Genomic DNA, 20,654 nt, shown 5'->3' with positions numbered 1-20,654 from the left:
ACGATGGAGGAGTCTGCCCCTGCCAAAAGTCTCAGCAGTCTCCCAAGATGTTAAGTAGCATCACGGTTGGGTTCCTCCAGGCTCCACGCCCTAGAAAGCGGCATCCCCACAGGACCAGCCTTCTCTGCCAGGAAATCCCCTCTGTCCCAAAGCTCAGGGGTCAGCGATGCTTTTGCTCTTGCCCTCTGTCAACCCAGTTGACTCGGGAGGAGGTGCTACTCTGACAGAGCACATCATTGCAACAGCAACAAGCACGGGTCACACGCCAGAAGCGCGAAGCCCATCCTTAAGAGCTGCCAAAACAGCGCCAGGAAGGGCCTGTGCTGGTGCTTAAGGACAATTTGCGTCGGGTACTGCAGGTCCTTCACGCTGGGAGATGTTCCTTGAGGCCAGTGCACAGTGCTTGGGAGCAAAAGGGACAATGTGTTCCTGCCCAGTTCTGATGAACTTCTCCAACTCTTAACCCACAATTTCAGATATAAAAAGATACTGAGGTGCTTTTGCCTACATAGGACACTGAGCATACGGTTAGAAACTGAGCAATTTTGTACAGATACCCCTTGCCTTCCCAAACATTTGCTCAGGTTACCATAGCAGATCTCTCTAAAATACAGCACACAGTTTCTTTGAGATTGTATGTGGTAGTTGGTCCATTAAAGGCACCTTAATATAGAATATTGTCCCATAAATGTCTTAAAAGAAGGAAAACCACTGAGAATCACTTTGGTACATGCCACACTATGACTTGTTCCCCCAGGTCTTTCAAATCTTACTCTTTAGAGGGCACATCAGTATTGGCAGCACACTCAAAAAATTGAGATATTGTGCTTTCTATCTCATTGCATTCTGAAAACTCTGCAGCAACTGTCACCCTTTTATAACGGAGTCCCAAAACCACAAGTCAACAGGGGCCAGCTCACCCTTCTGTTCCCCAAACACTTGAGGGTAAAGTAGATTTGAGAACAAAGGAATGAATAATCAACCTGGGGAAAATCAGTATTTTCCCTTCAGGCAACTGCTGCTGAAATCTTTCCAAGTTGCCCCAAAAAAACATTGCAACCCTTGAATGCCAGGAACAGGGCACAGTGGAAACTAAACAGGGTTAGGGAAGGATACTTACAATTTAACCAAAAAAAAAAAAAAAAAAAACCAAAAAAACCCACGAAACAAAAACAACAACAACAACACAACAAAACAAACAAAAAAACCCACCCAAAACCATTTCATTAACTGGATCCAAGCTCCTGGTCTCTCATTCAGCAGACAAACAAAATTTTTGTCTCTAAGGGTCTCTCATACTCTGGTCCCAGCAACAGCAGTGCCCCATGGCCAGAGCGCAAAGTCACGATCGGGGCCAGCAGACGGGGCTGCAGCTCCCTCCCTCCGGCCTCCGCAGGGTGGCTGAGACTCGGGTGACCCCACAGACGAGTCACCAGGCTGCTGCACGCCTGCAGCCCTCCAGCAGCCCGGGGGGGAGCACACCACGAGGCACCCAGCACTCTGCAGCCCAGCTCGGGGTGACCGCCCCGGCTACGCCGAGCCCCCGCAGCGGCGCGCAGCAGCACTGACATTTCTGCCTGTTTCCAAGGCAGTTACATTTTCCTTTGAAGCTATCCTAAAATCGTCCCGGTCCAATAACGTTTGCAAATTAACATTTTCTGCATGCGCATATTTTGCATGCAATGGCCAAATCTCAAAGCCAAACTGCTGAACACACCTCAGACCGAGCCCACGAGGTGACACTGCCCTCCTGACACCCACTGGCCCAGAAGATGTTAATAAAGGATTCACACGTCAGTTTGACAAAGTGTTCCCTTCTTACTTCAATAACCAAAAGGGATTGGGGCTGCTTTTTTTTTTTTTTTTTTTTTTAATCATTTCTTTTTAATTCCCTCCTCCTCAACATTCATCTTTTCATAGATCAAATACAATTATTCTTCATAAAACATCCCAGGTCTAATCTCAGGAGGGAGAGGGAAGGGTGAACACGTCAACTGTGTTGTAAAGAGCAAGTTGCTGGATTGATAGGAGTTTGGCTGGGGCAGAGAAGCACCTCCCTCCTCCAGGCAGGGCATGGAGGCAGTGGGAGCAGGACTGGAAAAGGCTGGGACAGAGGGCAAAGAGTAGACAAACCCCCTCCTCCAAACCACCCACTGAGGTCCTACAAGACTCTTACCTTGGATTGTGTCACTTGAACTTGCTGTTTTGGTAAAGCAGACTAACAGGGTCCTACTCTTTGGAAGTAAACATGATAAACCCTAGATTTTTATTGCTAGTTTAAAGTCAGATATTCTGAACACTCATATCTCTTTCTTAGATATAGATAAAATAATGTTATTGTTAGAAAAATGGTGTTTCATTCACAGACTCCTCAACATAAATGCGTATTTTTGCAGCTAATCAATCTCAAGTAAAAAACCAATAATGTCAATAGAAACACTGCATTGCTTAAATGAAAAAAGCACTCTTGGGGGAGAAGAAATTATGGTGCAGACTCTAAACAAAAATTACTCTTTCTTTCATATAATTTCACTGATCCTTTTCAGGTATTAGATGATGAGCAGGAAGCCGGCTTTTTAGTGTCACTAATATTTCTTATTCCCTTCAAAGAAAGGCTTGACTTGCAGACTGACTTCATGACACATTTTCAGAGCTTCCTAGCTGGCAAGGCCTGCTCTCGTCATGATACAAACCAGCCTAAAAACCGAAATGCACGTGCAGTCCCACCGCCCGGCGCTGCGGCGGTGCTCTTGGCAGGCTCCTTGCTCTCGCACGGCGGCAGTAGGCGAGCTGCCCTTTCCGAGCAACAGCCCCTGCAAAGGGAGAAGTCATCCTCTGCAAAGACTTGATTCAGTTCCCTTGTTCGGGTTATGCAACGCCTTACTAAGTGAGCAAGTCCTGAATAAAGATATCAAAGCAATTTTCACACTTGGAAATTACTTGTCACAGGGATGTGATCAGAAAAAAAAAAAAAAAAAAACCAACCCTGCAGCCAAGTATCTATTCACCGTATTCAGTAACACACATCTTTATGCATAAAACCCCACAAAGGATAAAAGATCCAAAACACAGAAAAGGAAATCTCAAATGCCAACACCCCCCAAATTTCACAGCTTTCCAAACCCTTCCAGTTCAGCCTGGAGACAGCGTCTCTGTAACAGGACTGGAGATCACTTCTGCCTCTCCCGATCCCGGCACTGCTGAGCCTCCAGGCTCCCAGCAGCTCTGCAGATGAGCCGTGGCACCCACCACGCTCCGGGAGAACATCGTCATGGAAAGACTCAGTGCCCTTGAAAGGATGGCCAATTAATCTATTCTTTTGGCAACCAGGACCCACCCCTCAAATAAAGGGCTCATCACTTCGTTCAGGCTCATCTATCACTATACAACCAGCCCTGAACAGGGGCACTGGAGGGATGACATCCTCCTAAAAGTCACATTGCAAACACCTGAGAGCATTCTGCTGAGCCGATTTGCACAGCAGAGGAGGTTATTTCCCTTCAAAGATTAACTCAGCACAGAGCACAAAAGTTTTCAGTTCCCTTTCTTTGGGCTAATACAGTCATTAAAGCAAAAAACCTGAATAGGTTATGCTGCGTAGGTATCTACTGAAAACACACATTGTTCAAGCATTTGCTATTAATACACCAGTTTAAAGCGAGTTGAGGCTTTGTCTTCATTGCTAAAAAAGGTGCATATTACCATAGGATAATTAACACATTAGCTACTCTGCTGTAAGACCCGAGCAAAGCTCAGAACTTCGATTTTACTGCTAGGAAAGTGAGAGCACTCGACCCCAGCATTTATCTGCAGATCAGTAAAGCCCTCGGTCTTCACCCAGGATCTTCTAGCACAACAGTTGTCCCCGTGTCATCCACAGGACAGGGGAGAAAACCAACCTCACCATCACCCACCACCCTATTTTTTGCACCCTGCACAAGCTCCAACACAACATTCAAGTTCTAACACCAAAGAAACTTCGGATGTTTTTAAAAAGACACACCAAGCTTTAAAACACCCAAAACAACACACAAACCTGGTACTACCTTTCCATGTAAAACCCAGTCCTACTCTTTGTGAGAGAATCCGGTAACAAAATCAATTACAAGGTGCATGAGTCCAAATAATGTTCTGGTCCTACATCTCATCTTGACACCTGGATACCAAGTCAGTCCCCTTAGACAATGGTCAAAGAGCAAAGCATATGGTAATTTTCTCAGTTTTACTATACTTGTGTAACAAAATAGTCTCTACAAAGTATTTTATTCTGAGGTGCCAAGTCTGAAAGCCATATGAAATTATTCTTCCAGAGCCTTGAAAATAAGATGAAAAAAGCTGTCACAAATAATAATTACAGAAACATGAAAGCTGGACTTTTGGTTTGCACCAGTTTTTTTGAAAGACAGAAGTCAATCAACAAAACTGATGTCATATACAGAATTGGTCAGTATTGACCAGCTTTGAAATTCTGCCTTGAAATGAAAAGAAAATCCTGGAGTCAGACAAGCACATCAGCACTAATTCACATGCCAGAATTTTAAACCAGAAAAGCCCTTCAGCCTATGAGTAGTTTTGCTGATGTATGGAGCACAAGAACAAGTGAACCAGACTGGAAACCAAGGAGAAAATAAATCAAATTTCATTATCTTACCTTCCTAAACCAGCATCCTAAGTCATATTCCCCCTCACCATCATTCTTCCTGTACTCGCCACCTATTGCCTGTAATCTACTTCACTGCTTCACACTTCAGTAGAAATTAATCAGTTTAGTTAAAAATCTCTGGAAGTAAAACAAATGTTCTTAAGCAAAGCCAGAACCACGACTGCTTCTTATCCATTTTCCATAGACTCAATTTTAATACACTTACTCTTATAAGTCAGCACCAACAATATTCCAGTGATTATTTATTTCTTTTCAATATTTCTAGGGCAGTGTCAAGGAATTATCATGTAAAATTCATACCAAGAGAAAAAAGTCCAATGCAATGTAACTTAAAATAGAAGAATACCATTAAAACAGATCATATCAAATCATCAGCAAAACACCACTTCAAGTTTGCTGTTAAGCAGACCACACAGCCTGATGATATTTCATTTCCTGGGGAAATAGAGTATGTTTAACACCGAACAGCCAGAAAAAGCATTAGCACAAGCCTGGGTAGCACTCCCACCGAGCCCCGTGCCAAAGGGCCATCACAACCAAATACAGGCTCAAGTCTGGGCAGAAAGTGTGAAAAAAAGCAGAACTTGTGAAACTAAAAAAGCCCTTTCACCAGGATAAAAAGACTTCAGCAACTCTCCAACTTGATGCCCAGGTCCCACTGACTTTGAAAGGACTTAAACCAGAAACTTGACAGGGGATGCTCTTGTGAAGGCTCCCAAATATAGGTGAGATCAGGACCTTTTCCACGTGGGCATCTTCCAATTAAGGGCAGCAGCAGTCCCGTGGCTCGGAACAGCAGCTGCCACAGCAGCAGGGACCTGCCACACTGGCACCAAGTGACAAGCACTTTGTCCAGCTCCAGCTGCTGCTCTTCAACACAAAGTGAGAACGAGCACAAGGAGCTCAGCCAGCAGCTGACCTGCTCAGCCACCTTGGCTCCATCCCATCTGCAAAGCAGCCCCTTAGCCAAAAGGCTGCAAAATCCAGGAGAATCACTGACTTGCTTTTATCTGACCATAAAAATGATTTATTTTTAAGCTGACTAGGCACCTCCACTTCGGTCTAGACCAGCACTTTGCGTGCAAGGTCACAGGATGGGGTAGGCACCCATGTGTCTGGTCACACGTGGGAAAGAGGCAGCATTCAGAGCCAGTCTTGTGATGGCAAAGAGCTGAAACCACCCTCTGGAACTTCCCACACCCTCCTTTCGCTTCACATTCCTCAAAATGTCCCAGCTACAGCTCCACACTGCCACGTCCCTCTAAGCTCCACGACCTGTCATTTCAGGCTTGGCTGCTTGGCCAAAGACAAGGGTAGGCTGCAGGACCTGGTGTGCTGGTCCTGGAGAGGCACCATTTCAAACATGTCACTTAATGCACAGTTGTAACCCCAGCAGTGCAAAGAAATCAAGAGAAGGGGAATATTAAGAACAAACTACAGACAAGGAGGGGAGCCCCAAAGAGGGTGACAAGGAGGAATGCTTGCCTCAAACAATAATGTGCAAAGTATCTTAACACACCAACTGGGGAACTTAAAGGAAAAAAAAAAAAAAAAAAAAGCAAAACCAAAAACCAAACACACACACATACTTGAATGTCATTCATGCGTGCAAAAAAAAAGGAAAGTGAAGGACAAGAGCAGTTTAAAGACAGAGCCCAACTTTAGCCAAATTCTTCTGGCTAAAGAACGAACTGAACAGTCACCAAAGTCACTTTGGATCCTACGGAGGAACCCAGTCTCCCTCATGTCAGCTGCCAGGTGTTCAGTATTTTTAAGCCATCCCAGCAGCTATATATACATACAGGCAAAGACTTGGATGCTCCCTTACAGACCTCTGTAGTTGGAAAGCTCAGCCAGGAAAACAACATCCCACTGAAATTTTGCAGGTGTCTACAAGAATATTCCTCAAAATCAGTGCTTTTTGCTCAATGGGGGATACAAAACAGAAGAATAAACTGCATTTTAAGCAATCCTGCAGTAACAATGGTTTAAGTGAGCAATTGCAGGATAATTAAAAGGCATCACATCAGTAAGGTAAAGAGAGAATCCATGATTTGACAAAGTGTCAGCACTTTCAGGGGTATAACTCAGGCAGCAGCAGCCAGCGGTGCAGACATGATGGGTGTGTGACTAATGGCAGAGCACACAGGCTCGATCGAAGCCTGGGAAGGGGCTATTGTATTTAAGAGAATAAACTGACACTCATTATCTCAGGAAACAACAAACCAGCAATGCAACTTCAAGAGTCAAATGATGAAAACAGAGATTAATCTGCCATAAAAACATAATTACCTCATTAAAAATCACTCTTGCAGTCTGCGAAGCAAAGGATTTATAATATTTTTCTTCTGGGTTTTGTCCAAATCATCTAAAAATAGAACTGAAAGCCCCACCAAGGTTTGCTGAAAATCCTGCCCATTTCATTTACCACAGAACAACATAAATAAGGAGTCTGAAATAAATTTCTTTCTTATTGATTAAGCAATCCTTGCAAGCCTACTGTTCTTGTAAAGCCCTAACTCAGGAGTTGGGCTCTAAAGTAACAAACATTATGGAAAGGTAAATAAGCTTTAAACATTTTAACTGCCCATCCTATTCAATAGTAGAGCTCCAGCTTGAGCTGGGGACTGAGAGCACTCCTGTATGGTGCTGAGGCAGAGCAAGACGTGCCAGGAGGTGACATTCCCATTCCCAGCACGCACAGGAATGATGCTTTGCATGGGCAGGCTTGTAAAAGCAGCCCCTGAACAAGCATCTGGACGATGGTCTGCAACGCACTTCTGGAGTCTGGAGATCAATTCGGCTGCAAAACAGCTGTTTGCCCGTGGCCACTGTTAACCTCCCTCCCAACACTTCTCACCAGCACCACCTGATTGTTCAGATGCAGCACTGGGAGCCTTCTAGCAGCTCCCACAGGCTTTATATCTGGCTCTTCGCTTTGAGCGGTTACCCTCCGAGTTTTAGCCTCAAGGAGTTGGACTCCTTTCAGTTCCCACTGGTTTTCAGGATTACTCCCTACAGATACACTCCTAGAAAATTTGTAGAGTGTCACCACTTCAAAGCAGGCAGCAATATTTGAACTCCTCAGCCCTTGTCCCATGATTGCCATCTGCTGAGCAAGTTTCCCCTCTTGGCTACACCAGTCTCACAGCCAGGATCAGCATCATGGAGCAGCGTTTGGAGAGACTGCAAACTGGCAGCTCACAAGGCAAGAATCACTTCTGCTTGCACAGGAACTGCCACTGCCTTTCCGGGCAGCACTCCGGTCCCCTTGCAGCCACACAAAGAGGCACCCAGCAACCCCCTGCAGGGAACCATCTCCCCTGCCCTGACACGTTGAAAACCACTACAAGCTCTTTCACATGTCCCAGGACCACTGGGACATCACAGACTGCACTCCTGATTTGGATTGCTTCTATCTACCAGGGGGCACATCCCTGTGTATACCAGCTCTAAGGGAGACAGTCATGGGCAAAATTCATCTCTTCTCAGTCCCACTCCTGTGTGTGATGTGCTCTCAAGTGCAGAGACCTGAACATGAAGTAACTGGGCATCTCTGAAAGCTGCCAGATGGGATACTCTTGAAGCATTACAGAGAACATTAGAGCTCTCACTTGCCACTGTGCATCATCCTTTTGTCCCCACCTCACTCAAAGTGTGGCTTGCTTCATCAAATTCACTTCGGTTCCCCAGACAACTGCAACAGAAGCAATGCACGAAAATGAACCTTTTAAGAGCAGAATCAGAAGGATTTGCTCAATGCAACAGAGACAGGGTGAAGGAAAGAGAATTAACCTCTTAACACAAATTACAGAAGTAATCCAAAGCCATGGCACACACCAGGGTTAGTGTCAAGGTCTAAATGCCAAGTTGCATTCCTGCAGAGCAGCTGGGGAGCAGCCACCTTCACCAACCTGCCTGAACACAAACCTCCGGCATGAGCACCATGCGCTGCTACTGATGAGCACCATCTCACCTAGTTTCACTCAGGCACACATTCAACTGTTAAATTGCATTACAGTCTGGAAGGTGGGTATCTGCCCCTCTGGCAGCCTGAACAAAAATGCCAACTTTCTATTTGGTCAACTGCTGGCAAAGCCAGAGCCTTTGGCAGGAAAGCTTCCTAGCAAACGCTGGACAAAGAAGATAGCCATGCTATGTGGTCTTTGCGTTCTGTAAAGGAGTCTGAGTCCAGTTTGTAAGACAGTAATAAAATCTTGCACATTTCAGAGGTATCCATGAGCCTGATATATGGATTTAAAAATTATGTTGCTTCTTAAAAAAAAAAATCACAAAGTTTTTAATAAAGTCCTAAGTGTCTCTGTATGCACAGCACTTCTACTCCCACTTGAGGGGCCTGCCCTGGGAGGGGGTACATGCTTGACATTACCTGAAACTCCAACATCTCAAGGTAAAGCATTATTTTAGAGACCCAATCCCTAAAAAAAAGCCTTCAGATCCTCCTACTTTCACAGAAAGTTGGTCTCTACAGAATGAAATAAACACAATGAAGCAGACACACATTTTTACAGGTCTGTAAACAGGTGCATTGGCGCTATGGATCATCAGCTCTTCAGTTCCAGTGCTCACCACCACCTATACTCTCTATGCTCCTCTGTTTTTAGAAGTAAGCAGTTAGAAGAGATCACTCACAGTGCATTTAATATCAGTTCCTCCACCAAGCAGATTTATGAGCAGTCAAGTGCTCTGCTGGGGTAACAAGAAAGGGAGATCCCCAAATTAGTCAGCACAATAACTATACCCAACTATTGCACTTAGGAATGACCGAACAAATTTGACAGAAGCCAAGCTCACCCATCACAAAGGCCTTAATTGTGTAAAAAATGAAAAATAAATCACCTTTGAGTTGTTAGTTTGCTTTGACCTTTTGTCACCAGTACTAATGACTGGCTTTCTGTATTCAAATATACACAAGACAATGAACTCCACAAATTTATACGAAATATGCTCCGGCAATTTAGCAGCTTCAGAGGAGACTCTGAATCCCTGTGTTGTAGTTCCTGTATTTCTTACATTGGCAAATTTAACAGTAGTTTCATCCAAGGAGAAAACGCAGGACTTGGCTCTCAAGCACACAACTTGCAAGTCAACAAGGCTCCAGATGGGTTTCTTCAGCAGCTATGGAAACGACAGATGGGGCACGTGGTTTGGGAGGTCACAGACCACCCCACTAACCACAGCCATCATTTATATCCACCAACAAGTGCGCAAAGTTACAAATAGCCAACCCCCCCCCACCAGCTCCCCTTGGATTTTTAAAGGCAGAGAGCCATACAAAGGAATGGGGCCAAAACACAAACATCTACGTGCGACAAGGAAAACCAGAACTTCTTTGCATGAGCTGGTTTATTGCCATAAGTCATTCTGACAAAGGAAGTTTTGGGTCAGATTCTGCTCTCACTGGCAATCAAGTAACCCAAAGAAGCTGAAACTGGAGCTGAGGGAGATTACTGACAAGCAGAGCACTGAAGCCATGACCGTTCCCTGAGCTCTATTGCTACCTACCTGCTGCTGGATCCTGCCCTGAAGAACCAGAGGAAGACACCAAAAGCTCCTCACAGCTGCTTCAGCCCCAAATCACCCATATTAGGTCAAATCACTTTCAGCAGCAGTTTGAGCCAAGCACACCAATTTCTCCCTGAAGCAGGAGAGAGCCCTCCCAGAGCCCACCCCACCAGATGACATGTGGCATCAAAGAGCCCTGGGACACCAAGTCTATGTGTCACTCCAGCTAATTCTGAAAGCCTGGATCCAGCAGCCCAGCCTCTCTCATCCTAACACACCTGCACCACTCAGTCCATCATAGCTAACCCCTTCCAAGAGGATTTCTCATCCCCTCCAAAGCAATAAGTCTTCCTGATTTTTTTGCCTTGCACAAGTCCATGAGTATGTTCCCTCTGCTTCAGAGGAGCACCAGCACACCCATTACCACATTCCCATAAAATCTATTTTCTTGTTTGCAGTGTTTTCACCTCAATTATACAATCACCATCTGAAATGAGAAAATAGATCACTCTTGCAGGTGCTTTGTCAACTCATCTCTTCTGAAATGTCAAATAAATGTATTCAATGAACTCAATAAATGCTTCTTATCTGAATCATCATGCTGGAGCCATTGATAATCGTTCAGTGAGTACAGAAATTCAACAGCTAATGCATTTAGCAGAACAGAATATTATGCAATGCTCTGCACAAACCCAATCTATGGCATTTGGCCCAGTTACTTAAACTTTATAGGCTTAAATAAAAACATGTTCTAAAATAAAGTGCAGATACAAGTTTCCTTTGCCTAGTTGCCACAAGCAGAATTTTAGGCTCGCTCTTTCCCTTTTAAGAGTTCACATAAAAACACACACATGCTGTCTTCTCGGGTGCTTTTACACGAAGACTACTGCTCAATTTCACAACTAGAGAATGAAAATGTGAGAAGACATCCCCAAGACTATGGAGCCTGTTGGGGTAGTTGGGAGTTCTGGCTCCCAGAGCCAAGCCCCAAGGAACAGAGCAGCCCTTTGATAGTGATTGAGTTAATACATAACAGATGGGCTGGAAGGGGGAATAGAGACTGGTTTGAACCAAGTTCTCTAAAAGTCAAGTCTGGCATCTCTTACACAGCCTCTAGGAAGAGCTCAAGGCAAAAGAAAGATCATGTTTAATAAAGGGTAAGAAAACATTTAAGAAGCATTTGCTAAAGCAGCAGAAAAGCTAGACAAGCCGGAGTGCAAGAGAAGAGTGAACTTGGAAGAGGAGGAGGGCCCTCTGTTTCTTCCATTTACACTTCACAGGTCAGAGCCCATTTTCAAAAGTCACGGAAAGGGGGAGAAGTGTCTTCTACCAACAACGAGGGTGGCAGCTGGGCAGCCTCTCTGCAGCCGTAACTGCTCCCCTGGCAAGAAGAAGCAGCAAACAAATAGCCCACAGGCCTGGCTACCCCAAAGCACCAGGCAATAATGAGAAGAGGACTCATGAGGAATAATGGACAAAGCATTGGACAAAGACTAAGACAACATGGATTTTACCCCCACCTCTGCCTCGGGCTCACTGGGTGGGCAGAGACACCTTGCCTTCCGCTCCAGCCTCACTATCCTGTCCTTCATAAGACGCACAGTAACAACCAGCAGCCTGGAATAACATATAATTTTGATTGTGTAGTGTGTTTATGAACATTTTTCCCCCTTTTCTTGCCTGCAAGCTAACCAAGAGGTACTGGAACAGACAGAAGAAATCAGATTTCACTCCCTCTGCAGCCAAGAATCTTGCTGAAGCCTCATTTAGATTGCTGTTTGCTGTAACCTAAACTGAAAGGAGATAATGTATTTCAGAGACAATAACTTAGTATTAAACATCATACCTTTGTAACACTCATCATATTGCATTTCAAAAGGCTTATACCAGAAGTCTCATTAGCAAAACCATTAAAACAAGAACACAGCTGGTGGAGAACATTTACTGTGCAGAAGAGTCAAATTCTTCTAAATTTATAGTGGCAAAATTGATTACTGATTCTAACATCTGTTGCAAATTTTACATTTAAATTCTCCTTAAAAAAGTCACTTAGCTCAGAAACATCAGACTAGGCTCTACAAACCAGCTCCCCTCCCCCAATAACCACATAAATAATCTCCATGCAAATCAAATGTGCTCTTTTCATAAAAGCAATTGTTACTGTCATATATTATATAATAAGCACTAAAACGTGCTTAAGATGTAACTCAATGTATTTACACTACATTTGTAATCACATAGAAGCCAATGGTAACTTTGAAGAAAGGATCACACTGGAAAAAAAAAAAAATAAAGACTAAAGTAAACAGCACCAGATGCAAGCCTGAAAATGTTTAAATATGCAAGCTGGCATCTTCATCATCCAGAAAAGTAAAAGGAACTACCTGTAAGCAGCATGCAAATGCAGACCTGGAAGATGGTAATAAAAGGCATTTTAATATTTCCTGTCTTTCTCTGGACAGACCATCTCTAGCACCTTTCAGCAAGGAGTACATACCCATAGGCGCTAAATCCATGCACTGTCAAATTTGTGATATCCTAGGACAAGCAGAGCTAAGAATTTCCCTTTTTGATCCTTTTTTAATAACGAAAAAGAAAAAAAACAACCAGACATTTGCTACACCTTGCCCAGAGAGCCATGACCCTGTGTCTCTGAAAATCTTAATTCCCTTGAAGTAGAAAAAGATTGAGGGCAAGGTTTTACCCAAGATCTAAAGCAAGAGTTGCACATGACGTCTAAAGGCATAAGTCTAACTGAACTCCAGAAATAAATTGTTTCTTTTGCTTGTTGTGACCCTCCTGGAAGGACAGGAAGGATAAGGTTCTGCTTCATCATCAGTTCCTGCAGTGCCATAACATCTATTAACCTAAAGGGTTTTTCCCCCGTTTGCTTTGTGCATGGCTCCAATCTGTTTAAGAGAACATTGGCACCTGTCCTCTCAAAGTTAAAGCAGTTCAGCAATACCTACTCGGTGTCTGGCAGCACAGCAAGTGCTAAGGTACAGTGTATCAAGCAGACTGAACAGGATTCATCATGATTAAGTCAAGATAGACAGAAGAGGTGACACCACGTCAGGGTTGGGAGAGTGCTCCTCTGAGCACATGAGCAACACCAGGGCCCTTTTTCCCAGTGCTCATCAAGCCCACGAACATCCACGGACCAGCAGCCACTTGCTGCAAGAGTTGTCTTACTGTCTGAACAGAGATGTTGCAGCGTACTGTTGAACCACAAATGGGGTACGTGCTGCTGGTATGTCCATCACCGTCTTTTTCTACAACTATTTTCAAAGTGCTTGGGTAGAGATCTGCAAGCACTTCTGCCATACCGGGCCACTGCATCCCCACTTCATTTATCAGTACCGCAGTGGGGGATTCCCATGTGTCTCAGGCAACATCCCTATCACTTGGGAAAACACTGGGTGATTTATGGACAACAACAACAGTTTTCAAAGCTTCAACCTACAGGTCTAGTAACACTGAAGGAAACAGAGCACAAAGTCAAGTCAGAAATGCATCACAAGTCTGACTGCTGGTGAATGAGAACTCACAGAACATTGGTTCCTTATTTTCTTGCTCAGACAGCATGTTTGGTTAATCGTGGTTTTGAAAAAAAAAAAAGCATCAATTTCATCATAAAACTTCAAGGTATGGAAAAATCTATCTCTTCTCTCCTGAGTTTCAGGACCCTCATCATTACTTTGGACCTCATTTCTCATTTGGATACAGCATTATGAAGCAGCAATGGCTGGAGGAAATGCCTTTCAACCACTGAACAGAGATTTCTCATCCTTACAATGAGAATTAGGATTCACATCCTTAGTGCTTCCTCCAAGCACTTGTCTATCAAGTCAAGTCACCTCAATCGTTCTCAAACTCAAGGCTGTCAGAGGACAAGACTAAGAAATGTGACGTTTGGAAAGGGCACATTCTAAATTGCACATGTTAACATCTTTTTCCTCTCAATTTAATTTGGAGGGCAGAAGACACATGACGAGAAACAAATGGAGTCTTCTGGGAGTCTACCTGCTGTTTAACAAACTCTTCTCTCAAAAAAACTTTTCTCAGCATAGAAAATTTAACACAAAGATCATCTCAGTGAGAATCACTCTAGAAAGGATAAAACTTGCTCCAAATAGTAGTGGACAAAGAGGGGGTTTCTTGCTGTTTACTGCAGAAAGAAACATCACAGAAGATTTTTATCTTTTATTCCTGAACTTCCTTTGAAAATGCTGTAGCAACTAATCACCAACATGTTGCATAATGCTGTCAACTCATACTGGGAACAAGTCACTAAATTCACTCCTTTAAGGGCTCCAGAACTTTGTGCAGAAGTTCAGTTAAAATCATTAAATCCCTTATCAGTGTAACTGCTTCAATAAGGCAATGGATTTTAAACCCACCTCTTTGCCCAGGCCCTTCCATTTCTACTTTTAACAAGAACCAGCCTGGTTTTTGGTGGCAGGAAAGACAATAGCCAAGGAGGACACCCTCACACCTTCCTCACTTAGGACTGTGTCCTCTCCTCTTCCTTTCCTCCTACTCATCTGCTTGGATTATCAATGTTTTGCAGCAGGACCTGTCTCTAACTACCCATCTCTGCAGCACCGAGCACAGAGCCCCGGGGACAGCCAGAACAGGGTAACCATGCAGGACAGCACTTGCCAAGCAACACGATGGCAAGCAGAGGAAGGTACAACTTATGTTTTTGAAAACTCTTTGCCCATTTTTATTTTTTAAATGTGCATAGATCAAACTTATCCATGAATCTTATTAGCAGTGACTCATATCAGCTGCAATGCCAGCTTGTCTCAGTCGCAGGAGAATTGAATAAGCCTGGATGGTTTGTGAGGCAGTGTGAAAATATGGAACTTGTATTTTGTTTCCAGATACATTAGCATCACTTTCCCAACACAGTGCATCAGCACTTCCCTACCTATTCTGAAATAGGAACTGTATTTCTCAAGAATCAGCAGATGCATTAGCTTTCACCACCTTTCATCACAGTCCTACAGAACAGTACTTAACATCACACATTAACACCAAGCAACAAGCTCAGAAGGAAAACAGGAAGGTGCTTCTGCCCAGAAGTGGTTCAAGGTAATTTCTGGGTACCAAAGCCATGTATAATATTAAGAGAAAAACATAACAAACAGCAACTTCCCCAAGACTTCTTGCTGTCCCTCATGTGTGATGATGCAATATGCAGCTGACCAGGGGCTGGCAGCATAGTGTATTACCAACTGAAGCAACTATTAATTGGCTCTTGTGTTATCAGTGTTTCAAGGACCCTTCAAAGTGCAGTTGCTTTGAGGAGAAAATGCACCTGCTAGTTGAGCTTCTTTTTCCTTTCCTCTTCACCTTGACCAGAGTATTTTTAGCTGCACGGACAGACTTGCCAATATATTCACCTTCAATTCTTTGCAAGGAAAAATATCTTAAAACACACAGTAATGAATGAACCATATCTATCCAGGGTCAGGAGAGACAGGGCGAAATCAAATTCCCAAAAGATGCTTTCAATATTTTTGCCTTCAATATTTTACCTCCCCTTCTTTCCACAGCCTCCTCTACTCACACAGAGAACTTAGTAAGTTTGTACCTGATTTCAGTTAGCTCAGAGTTTGGCCTGAGATTTTGCTTAACGAGATCAGCCGACACACTTGCACTCAAACAGCTTGATCAAGCTACTCACGTGCCTTTGCAGAAGAAAGTGCCACTCAATTACACCGAGTCTCCCAGATCTACTAATGCAAGTACATTTGGCAGAAAATGGTCCAACACTGACATCTCAGAAGGCTGAAAAACTCATTATTCAAATGAAAAGGTCTCTCTTGTCTGTTCATCTCAGCAGGTAACGTGTCAACTTCTGCCAAATAGGTAAACAGAAGCACTTGCTTCCAGAGCACAGTATCAGTAAATAAGAGAGGGAAGACATGCTCATGAAGCACTATTGTTAATTCATGTGATGCTGGGACCACAAGTGCTTCATTAATTACTACAAAAACTGTTACACAGTTGACTAAGTTCTGAGCTGACAGCGGCAGACATGATCCCATGGGCCTTCAGGTCACTGCTTAGATGTCTCAGATGGACACAAACTACTACAAACCGCTGACAGCGTGACGGGTCACCCTTGCTATTATGCTCAGATCTACTGTTTTGGGTAAATCTTCTAGAAGTAAGCAGATTTCTATAGAGCAGGAGGGCAACTAGAGCTAGAAACACCAGCACGCACATTTTAATGTTTTATATACTGCAATTTCAAGGGAACCTTTGAGAACCATTACTATGTGACCCATGGGAATTTATCACTCTTCCTAGGCTTCCCTGAATTGCCAGTTTTCCTTCAGCAGCTTGCTTTCAGGGTAAAGGCCTCATTAAGAAATCTTCTATTGTTTTATAATCTCTTCATCCCTCATAGCATCTTGTATTCAGAGCAGTTCCCTGTCTCATTTGACACACATTCTGCTCTCCTTCTGTCATTAAATTTCTCCCCACCTGGAAAACTGATCAAACTTGCTGGACTTCATACACCTTAATGTACAAAACATATAAATATGCTCCAACACATCTAGAACCCATTTCACTCTCCATCCTAAGCCTCTCAAGTCTTCTACTTTCGTCCTGAGCAAGCAATGTATAGAAGGAAGAAAAAGATATTTAAAAATACATTCTTAACTGGGTACCTTTTCAGATAAGGCCTTTAAACTGTCCAGAAACCTCTGCCAGAAATCCTTGAAAAGGGGTCGATCAATTCTCTTCAGGCTCTCTTTGGTGCTGGCATCCACACTGACATACAGCTGTGTTACTGGCTCAAGGTTCCTTGGAAATAAAAAGAAGGGAATTGTTGCTTTCAGACATTACTGCTAACTGAATTCGTGTCTTCCTACCAAACCATATATAAAATACAGTGTTTCCAAACAAGCTGCTCTGCAGGTCCAGTAGACAGAAACTATACAGTATTTACAGGGAAAACTATCAAAGTCCAGTGGTTCATCTCTGCCAAGTGACCATCATCTTAATAGCAAGACATTAAAATGTACTTTCAACAAATAATACGCCCCAAAGCTAAGAATGTCACACACAGAGGCCTTGGCTGACATTCTAATTATCTTTTTCTCACTGAACTGGAACATATTTCACTCCAGTATAGCTGTAACACATTCAGAAAGCCTTCCCAAAGCAGGCTGCCAGGGGTCCATGCGAGGCACTGAAACGCTCTGCTTCTCACCACAGCCACCATGGTTAAAACCATGAAGCTCAGCCCCTTCCCCAGGTTTTATTTGCCCTGGGCCATGGAAAAATAACTCCATTCAGTAGAAATACAGCCATAATTCAGCCAGTTTATATTGCTGGACAGATTGAACTTGCCCAACCTGCAGCTGGCATCATCAAATAGTTTTTTGAAGGGAAGTCAAAGCTGTTTAGAAAAATAAAACCAAGCACAATCCCCCAATGTGCTCTCCTTCCACTTCCAAGGCTCTCATTTCATATAAATCCTGCAGTATAGTCTTTCTGGTCACACAATGCCAGTGAGCACAGCATCTGTGAGCCCAACAGCAGTAACTTCTAAAAAAGATTAAACCTCTGCTATGTGAAGAGCCTGGGTTGAAACTAATCTCTTCCGTAAACCCCAAGGTATAAAGGAGAAGCAGCAACACTGCAGTCCATTAGCAAAGGGATAATGCAGGGCATTAAGAGGAACAACCTAAAACGAGCTCCCTTGTCACAGACAAAACTGATAAAGCCAGTGAGTGAAATGGGTTTGTTCAGCCTTGAGAAGAGAAGGGTTAGAGGAGACCTTGTTACCATGTTCCAGTATTTAAAGGGCGGCTACAGAGAGGATGGAGACTCCCTTTTTACGAGGGGTCACATGGAAAAGATGAGAGGTCACAGGTACAAGTTAGCCCGGGGAGATTTCAGCTGGACACAAGAGGAACATTTTTCACAATGAGAACAATTGACCATTGGGATAATCTCCCCAGGGAAGCCGTGGATTCCCCATCACTGGACACTTTCAAGGTTCAGCTGGACAGGGTGCTGGGCCATCTTCTCTAGACCACACATTTCCCAAGAAAGGTTAAACCAAATGATCCCTGAGGTACCTTCCAACCGGATATTCTATGATCTACCCCTCATGGCATCTTCCACCCAAGTGTCTCTGAGATTAAATGACAGCATCTTAATTGCACTGTGTAATTAACTCTTAATAGTTTTAGGACAACATTTTCCAAGCTTTTTTTGTGAAGTCTGTTAATGAGCCGGCTATAGTCCCAGCTTGATTTGGCTCTTTATAGAAGATGAGAAATTAGAAACTATTGTTCAGCTGCCAAACAGTGTCACCTAAAAATACACCAAACCTCCCTGCCCTCCCCAAAGGTGACAAAGTGACAAGAACTGCCCAGAATGAAACTGAACAGAGCTCTTAATGTCCAGAAAACCCCACTTAACATGGACACTCAACCTATCTAAATATATTCTCTCTGTGTGTATTTAGACAGAAGACTGAAAAGGTCCAGAACAAATTTTGCATTTTAGGTTAAAAAAACCATTTTGTAAACAAGCTTTTCTGGACTGGCAGCCCAAAGCCACAATCTCCAAAAATTACCAAATGTTCTAGGCATAAGTGGGTTGAAGTATTCATTTTCAAAGAACATAGCTAAAATACTCATTTTTTTACTTAACACTGCATTTGCCTAATTAAAAGGGGTCCTACTGAAGATGGAACAAGTGTTTTTCAAAACAAACTGAGAAAAATAATCCCTGAGGATCTCAATCCTAAAGACAGGCAAGAGCTAGACTCACTGTTATAATGGAGAAAACTGAGAAATGAGGAGATCCCAGGCAGGGGTTTCTGCCCCACATTGCTCCAAAACAGAACAGCCCACAGGGCTCTGCCATGGCTGGGACTGGAGCCAGGTTGACCCCACGCATGCTCTGCCAAAGGGGAACAAGGAGAAAGGGCAGTCATGGGTCCAGCCAGCACCAGGGAGAAGGAGAGCACAAACTGGTGTTCCCAGAACACAGCTACTTTTCATAATTAACAGGAAATTTAGTTGCGTGATACTGGGATGGATTTTCCAACGTTCCTCCTTAATTTTTGGTTGCAATTTCCAAGCTAATTTAGACAGTTAAAATTGCATCCAGGAGATCATATTCACAGCATTTATCACATATGTACTTGGGCAGAAGTCATGACCGAGCAGCATAGCACAACTCAAGAGCAATAAATTGACTTCAGGCCACCAGTCACAAGGTGGTTTCACAAGCCAGACAGGACACAGCCGAGTCAATGATACAAACAACAGAAACATCAATATAATAAAAATGAGCACTTGCTTATGAGCGATAATAAGCATCCGCTCATTATTACTATTGATGCTTATAAATGCAAACACATACACAAGGGTTCTTGTTCACAGCCCCTAATCAGAAACAAGAGGAGGAAGAGGACAAGAGCCAGGTAACTGTTCAATACGAGCTCATGTGCTATAAAACCTCCTTTGCTTTATGAAAACGTGTGTGTGCCTGGAGGCAGATGAAGCTGCAGTTCAAATGCAAGAGGAGGAGGAGAGGAGGGAGGAAGGCACAGGCAGCACCATTCTGGAGACCCAACAGGCCCCACTCTTAAACCCAGTGAACACCCCAGGCCACGCTTCCCATTTGCACACTGGATGCCAGAGGTCACGCTGCCTATTTTAGGACTAACTTCTAGACTGCAGCTCCCCTCTGCTGACAATGGCAAAGCGAGCTTGGTGCATACTTCAGTTACCAAATTAAGCAAATCATTTGCTTTGATGAGCCAAAGATTAGTTGCAATTTTTAAGACAGCAAGACTAGCATTTTATCACTTTCTTTTTTGTTTCTTTTTAAAAACATTCAGCAGATCCTAAGAAATGCAGCTTCAAAATAGTGTGCTCTCTTTTTAAAATGCTATTTTTAGGAATGAGCAATTTCTGTCTATCAAGCACATAATACATGACTTAAAGTAACTTGATTACACAATTCTTCAATCATTTGGAATGCCTTTGTAGTGTATAATTACTCACTCAAAAATTGCGTGCCCTTCCCCCTCACTGCCATATCCAGACCACGAGAAGGAAGTGAAAAGGAAGCTCTACCAGAAAGTGCTAGCACTAAGAGCTGAAATGACAAGCTGAGCGACACACCAAATCCACCCTGCGTACCGCTCCCCTAACACACTCACGTAACTCCAGGGCTGGACTCTCACAGTGTTATTAGCTGATGCCATTCTGATGAGTTCCCAACCACCTTGCAGCTCACACCATGTGCTGCATTTCCTTGCTACATTGCTTCAGATTTCATTAAAAGCAGCCTGGATGCTCAAAACCATCAGAAACAGGGATTCTTTGCATTTGTAAAGACTCTTTTATCAGAGTTCATTAAAATGTTTCGAACATTTAGCTCCAGTTCCTCTAAGAGGGAGGTTAAAAATTACTGATCC

General features: G+C 43.5%; 1 protein-coding gene across 3 annotated transcripts in view; it reads right to left on the bottom strand.

Annotated features, from left to right (window-relative positions):
• The window catches only part of LOC104363693 (S-adenosyl-L-methionine-dependent tRNA 4-demethylwyosine synthase TYW1), a 106,395-nt gene that overhangs the window by 34,608 nt on the left and 51,133 nt on the right, over positions 1–20,654 (bottom strand). For all 3 annotated transcript variants that reach the window (XM_042791815.1, XM_042791816.1, XM_042791817.1), the window contains exon 13: positions 16,876–17,011. In XM_042791815.1, coding sequence (XP_042647749.1) covers positions 16,876–17,011 — 136 coding nt within the window. The remainder of the gene's footprint in view (positions 1–16,875; positions 17,012–20,654) is intronic.

The sequence above is a fragment of the Tyto alba genome, unplaced genomic scaffold (genome assembly GCF_018691265.1).
Source record: "Tyto alba isolate M040663 unplaced genomic scaffold, T.alba_DEE_v4.0 Super-Scaffold_19, whole genome shotgun sequence".
Taxonomy (NCBI): domain Eukaryota; kingdom Metazoa; phylum Chordata; class Aves; order Strigiformes; family Tytonidae; genus Tyto; species Tyto alba.
The sequence above is the reverse complement of the archived record's forward strand: the minus strand, read 5'-3'. Positions and strand labels throughout refer to the sequence as shown.